The 6,459-nt window shown below is 33.7% G+C and overlaps 1 protein-coding gene across 1 annotated transcript in view; it reads left to right on the top strand.

The window, feature by feature from the left end:
* GABRA2 (gamma-aminobutyric acid type A receptor alpha2 subunit) overlaps positions 1 to 6,156 on the top strand; it is a 125,381-nt gene extending 119,225 nt beyond the window's left edge. Inside the window, exon 10 of the mRNA XM_027836354.1 lies at positions 4,173 to 6,156. Coding sequence (XP_027692155.1) covers positions 4,173 to 4,478 — 306 coding nt within the window. The 3' untranslated portion in view covers positions 4,479 to 6,156. The remainder of the gene's footprint in view (positions 1 to 4,172) is intronic.
* The last annotated feature ends 303 nt before the right edge of the window (positions 6,157 to 6,459 follow it).

Here is a 6,459-nt window from a genome sequence, read left to right as displayed (position 1 = left end):
TCTCTCTCTCTCTCTCTCTCTCTCTCTCTCTCTCTCTCTCTCTCTCTTCTCTCTCTCTCTTTCTCTCTCTCCATATATTTATGTCTGCATATATGTATATATGTATATATGTATGCGTATATATATACATATATATATATACACACACATACACATATATGTCGCAGTGTGTGTGTGTATGTGTGTGTGACAGGAGGTAATTAATTGAGGGAAGGCACTGAAATTAAAAGGGATTTGGAAAGGTTACCTGTAGAAAGTGAGATTTTAGCTGAGATTTGAAGGAAGTGAGGAAGAAGAGCATTCTAGGCATGGCAGAAAACCAGAGAAAATGCTTGGCTCAAATCCTACTCTGTAAGTTACTAGCTGTGTGTCCTTTCATAAGTAACTTTGAACCTCTGGGCTTCCATTTCTTCATCTGTAAAATTTTGGCATTTGAACTGAATGACCTCTATGGTCCCTTCCAACTCTAAGTCTACTAAAATTTGACTATAAGATCATTGTCTCAGCATGATATATATGGATTCTTTCAGTAGCCTCGGATAGAGTTGTACAGAGACTTGTTCAGTAGCCTCTTGATGAATGTCTTTTATTCTTATAATCCAACCTCTCAAGTTCTTTGAATGTATTATGTTCTCCAGGAAGGGCTTTTAAATTTCTTCACATAGAATACATTTCTTTTCACCCATGAAGAAAGAACAGAGGCATGTTGTTCTTATGTAAAACAAAATCTTTCAAATGGGGATTCAGGAGTCTTCTAGACTCAACTCTATTACTAACTAACTCATTAACTTAATCTCATTTTACATCAATTTCCCCATCTTTTTTAGGTGAGGCATGAAGGAATGGAATTAAATGATTTTTGGTTGCTTCCAACCTTAAATTTTGTAAGCTATAGTTTGAGCCAAGTGCTAACTTTCTTCAACCAACAAAGTTCTACAGTTGAGATGTATCCTTATCATTGTCACTGTATTAATTGCACTTCTTGGTTTCAGAGAGCATAGTTTGGTTTGCCACCAGGATACACGTCGTGCTTATGGTGGTAATCAGGCTTTTTCCTGGCTTGAATTAAGTCCCTTGTTGTTTTAGTCATTGAAATGATTGGCATTTTTGAGCATGTACCCAGAGGCCTTGATATAACAATAAACAACCTCTCAATATATTCTGAATCCTGTAAGACACCATTTTAAAAATAGAAAATAGAATTTAATTATGGTGAGTTGCACCATCTTTTCATTTTACTTCAATGGAAACATCAACAAACTCTATTGCAAAGACATTTTTCCTTTTAAAATTTTCACTTCTCAAGTGTCTATGTGAAGGTTATGCTGTAATTTCAGAAAGATTTTTAAAAATCTAAATAGCATACATCTTGAATTACCAAAGTACTAGAAAAAACTACAAAGGAAGTTCCCTTTTCTTTCTATATTTGAATATGTTAGAATGAATATTGCTATTTACATTTTTAGTCTTTAACAGAGCTATAATTAAATTAAGCTCTGTGGACCCTGTTAACATAAACTGAATACACAAATACATATAACCTTAATCCTGGTTTAGTTAGATTCCAGCAGGGTTAATTTTTTTTAAATGTTATTACCTGTTTTTAAGAGAACTAATCAATACTCTCAACTTAAGCCCCAAGGAAAATAAACTATTCAATGCTTGAATGCTTGGTTGAGATACACTGAGAATGGCATTTCTCCTGTTTATTAGTTAAAACAATCTTTCTTTTTTAATGTTGTCCTTTAATGGGTTTTTAAAAATTTAAAACCAAAAGTAAATATCAGTTCTATGTTTTAGAGGGAGTTTTCATTTCTCTCTTTCTCCTCCTTCTTCCACTTTGGGAGGACATGGATTCATTCAAAATCTCCAAGACCTTAAGCATGATGTCTACTCTTCTGTGGACACTTTGTCTTTTTAAAAACACTCTTTGGAGTAACTCTGATGACAAACTGAGAAAATGGGATGCTCTGGCAATTAGCAGAAAATTCAAAGGTGACTGCAATTGATAGTTTGGCTACTGACTTATAGAAAAGAAGTTTAGAGAATCTTCTATAAGATCTCAAAACATCTGGGCATTTGGAGGGACAATGTCAACTCACAGAAGAAATGGCAAGTGAACAAATATCATTAGTGCTCATGGTAAATGATTATGCCTATCACTCAGAGAGCTGAACAAAATATTATGAGAATTTTTAAAAAAATGTATTCTCTCTGTTTCTTGCATTGGAAAATATATATTTATATATCTCTATCTATCTCTACATAGACATATATGTGTGTGTGTGTGTGTATGTGTACATACATACATATAAACTTTTTGTCAGAGTTCAAGAATGTCACAGTTCAGATTACCAACAATCTCTGCCTTAAAGATTTCTGCTTCCATAGAAGACTTGATTTGGCTACAATTGGATCAGGTAGGCAGGAACAATTGGTCTTTGCTTCCCAATTCAGAAAGTTTATGGCATTATTGACCTAAAGAGAAAACCTCTTTCATAACTTTTTAAAAAAGTTATTGAATTTTGATGCTGAACAAATATAAAAAGATAATAGTAATAAGATACAACAAAGATAATAATGAGTTCTACAAAGAAAATAGGACATAATAAAGATTGTATATGAAACCATGAATCTGCATTCCATGCAGCTTTATTTACATTATAAAATAAATTCAACACTAACTTTCAAAGCTGCTTTCTTGTCTTTTTCTTCTTCCTTCTGAACTTTTCTCTGTTCTCTTCTGTATATTAAAAAGAAGGTTTAATTACTCTTTTTTATTTCTTCTTTTTTGGGAGTTAAGCAGGGGACATAGTGATTTTCCTACATTCCTATAGCATCTTCAGACATGGGTTCAAACAGGAATTCATTTAAAAAATAGGTTGATTTAGATAGTGTATCCATCAGTGCAGAAGATTGTCATAAATGTATTACATGACATGTTAATATGTGATGTTTTGTATGTCAATATGTGTGTATTGACATAGATATTTTATGTCAAAAAGCAGCCTTGAAGTATAAAAGTTTGAGAGATTGCTATTATATACACAAATATTACAAAATCATTCTTTTGGACAAAAAGCTATATTTATGTTAGTGTGAAATTTCTAGGCATTCAAATAATATCTATTTTAATTTGGGAGGGGGTTCCATTTTCTTTCCTTCATTTAGTTTTTGATGTGATTACTTAGATGAATTTGTGAAGGATGTTCCTTCTGAGGATACATAACATAATTAATTTGTCCCTGCCTATCTAGATAATTCATTTCCATGCCTTTCCATAAATTACCTATAGCCAATCTATGCAACATGTGAGACATCTTCCTAGATTTCCTCTGACTTGATGGGACAACAGTGAAGCATAAAAGCTTTGAAACCTCTTGCTGTCACGATATGATGGGCCCATATTAATTTCCTATCGATATTATCCTCATGACATCTTTCACTTATTTTTTTCATCACAGTTCCTCATCGCTTATATGCTGTAACCTGTTTACACTCCACCATATACCTTTCCATTGCCTGCTAGATGAAATTCATTCCATCACATGTATATTCATATATTATTCAGTTTTTGTTCTTACCTTGTCATCTACATCTCTACTGTGTTTTTCTCACTCAAAAAGGAAAGGTTTCTTGAAATGTTTGTATTCATAAGGAAAAATCCAGATAGCAAATTGACCTAAATTAAATGAGAGTATTCTACTTTAGAATTATACATTTTAAGGGCATACATTCCCATGTTCTTTGCCCTCTGTATTTCACTTAGTCATATTGTATCATTCCACGAAGCTTTGGACAATTTTTTATAAGCACATGACCTTTTATTTTTTTAAAGACCATGACAGATGGTGACCAAAACCATACTAACAGCACAATAAGCATTACCAATGTACCTATAAGGACTCCCTATTCATTATAGCTTCATGACTCCACAATCCTCTTTAATTGAAATTGATTTCCCCAATTTCAGCGCCCTTGATATATACAATTTCCTTAAAAAAGTTATCAGAATAATTATATGTTGGCAAAATATAATGGAAGAATGGCCAGGACAATGATTCCTGTGAGCAAGTTCATTTGATGAGCTCCCAGGACTCATTGGGCAAGCCTCCATTAAAGTAGTTGTCAAGTTCTGCCTGCACTGTTTTTAATTTCTGTGTTTTTAATAGAAAAAAGAGAAGGCATCTGTCATGAAGAAGAATAATGCTTATGCCGTGGCTGTGGCCAATTATGCTCCAAATATTACCAAGGACCCAGTTCTTTCCACCATCTCCAAGAGTGCCACCACAGCAGAAACCAACAAGAAACCAGAGGGAAAGCCGGCAGAAGCGAAGAAAACATTCAACAGTGTTAGCAAGATTGACAGAATGTCTAGAATAGTTTTCCCAGTGTTATTTGGTACTTTTAATCTAGTGTACTGGGCAACATATCTAAACAGGGAGCCTGTGCTTTTAGGGTTTGCTCCATCAACCTAGAACTCCCACCTAGTATGGATACCGCAAAATGAAGATCTGCTAGGTTGTTTTGTTATGTACAGTCCGACTAATAACTGCTAATTTGTGAACCAATATGTACAGAATGTATATAGAAATCTATCTTATCAGTAAGTCTCCAAAGGAGGCCCACATTTGCTAATTCATGGGATCTGTAAGCAGATAGTACCCATGCCAACTGAGCCATTGCTTTTACAAAGGTGTACCGAGAAAAGTTAGTTTGAAGTCAATTTCAGGTATGCTGAGTATGACCTCTATTTACCATAGAAATGAAAATGGGAGTCCTACACAACACTTCTGGAACACTTTTGTTTTAGTTAGATGTTAGGATTTTTCTCTATTCATGTCTAATTTTACAATAACGGATGAAGTTATCATTAAAAGGATGAGTTGTTTTTGTTTTTGTTTTTTAACAGCAGGGTTTGTTCTCTGCAAACTTAATACTTTCTCTGAGTGCTCAGAATCCTTTCTGATGTATTAGGGAGTTTGGTGCACATAAGAAGAATGCTAGGAAGCAAGATTCAGCCTCTAATTATTCTGTACAGTTTATTTATTCATGTACATATTACAGTATGGTGACCTCAAACTTTAGATGATTCACAACCTGACAGGATGTTAATTATGCTTAGAATTGAATAACTGTTGGAATGCCATAGTCATTATTTTCTTACCTTCAGACCTTATTGGAAAGTTATCAATGAAGCAGTCATTGAAACCCTGCAAATTATTTTTGTCAGCCACAGACAATTTAAATTCTTAGTGTCTCCATTTCACAAAAGAAAGTGTCTTACTCTTTCAAGTGTCTATTGTTTTGAGATCGATCAGCCAAATTGCCTTGGTTTGGAGACAGGAAAAATTCATTTCAAACTTTGAAGGGTGTTGAGCAATGCTGACATTCCCACTCCTCAGAAACTGATCAGAGCTTTTGTGTCCTGGAGAAGAGATATAAAAACTGTAAGATACTCACTGTTCCTGTTTACTAATACAGAAAATTCTGCCTTAAGGCTTCTCTCTTCATCATTTTGGGAAAGCCACTGATTCTGAAGGAAGAGGCAGTTAAAGTGGCACTTTTTCTCTATCCTAAAAGCAGCTCTCTCAGATAAGATTTAATGTAAATCTGCTTTTGTAAATTGCGACTTTACATTTTGCTGACATAACTTTACAATGGCTTTGTATACCAGAAAAGGTTTTGGTAAGAGTTGAACATTTTTTTACTTAAACTTTAAAGCATTACTGGCACTTATTGACTATTTCACACACACACACACACACACACACACACACACCTCACACACAAATAGCAAGATTAGAAGCTGTTTTCAATTTTATATCGATGTTGAATAAGAGTGATAAATTTTTGTTTTTGTTTTTCATTTGACTGTTTTGAAAATATCCTTTATGCCCTGAGACAGCTTTTAAAAAAATGTAATGATTGTGTCTGATCCCTAGCTTCCAGGCTTCTGGACACTCTAAAAGCCCTTTTGATTCACACATATATTAGCAGTTATTAGTTGACCTTTACCAAGAGATCACCTTTATGATGATGTCTTTGTAGAAACATGTAGTCGTACAGTGTCATTTCTTGCAGTTTTGTACAGTATTTGAGTCTAGTGCATAAAATAGGTATGTTTAAAAATCAATAAAAGGAATATCTTCTGATGTGGAAAAAAGCAAAAAGAACTAAACAATGTTGCTTTCATTTGCCTTTTTTTCTTTGTTTCTTCTAGTATTTTCTTTTTAAAAAATGTGATTCTCTTCTGTACTGTGTATGACTATATTGAAATCGAGGTCACAAATTCATCTTAATAATAGAATTTACAGTGAAGACAGATTTAATAGTCAATAGTCCCACAGGCTACAATATAATCCATAAAACATAAAAGAAACCAAAGGGTGATACGTGAATTCAATATCAATTTCCCTAATCCCCTTCTAATGATGCCTTTTTTTATCATAAAAGTAG

Source organism: Vombatus ursinus, unplaced genomic scaffold, assembly GCF_900497805.2.
Source record: "Vombatus ursinus unplaced genomic scaffold, bare-nosed wombat genome assembly UNPS02014818.1, whole genome shotgun sequence".
NCBI classification, from domain to species: domain Eukaryota; kingdom Metazoa; phylum Chordata; class Mammalia; order Diprotodontia; family Vombatidae; genus Vombatus; species Vombatus ursinus.
The sequence above is the reverse complement of the archived record's forward strand: the minus strand, read 5'-3'. Positions and strand labels throughout refer to the sequence as shown.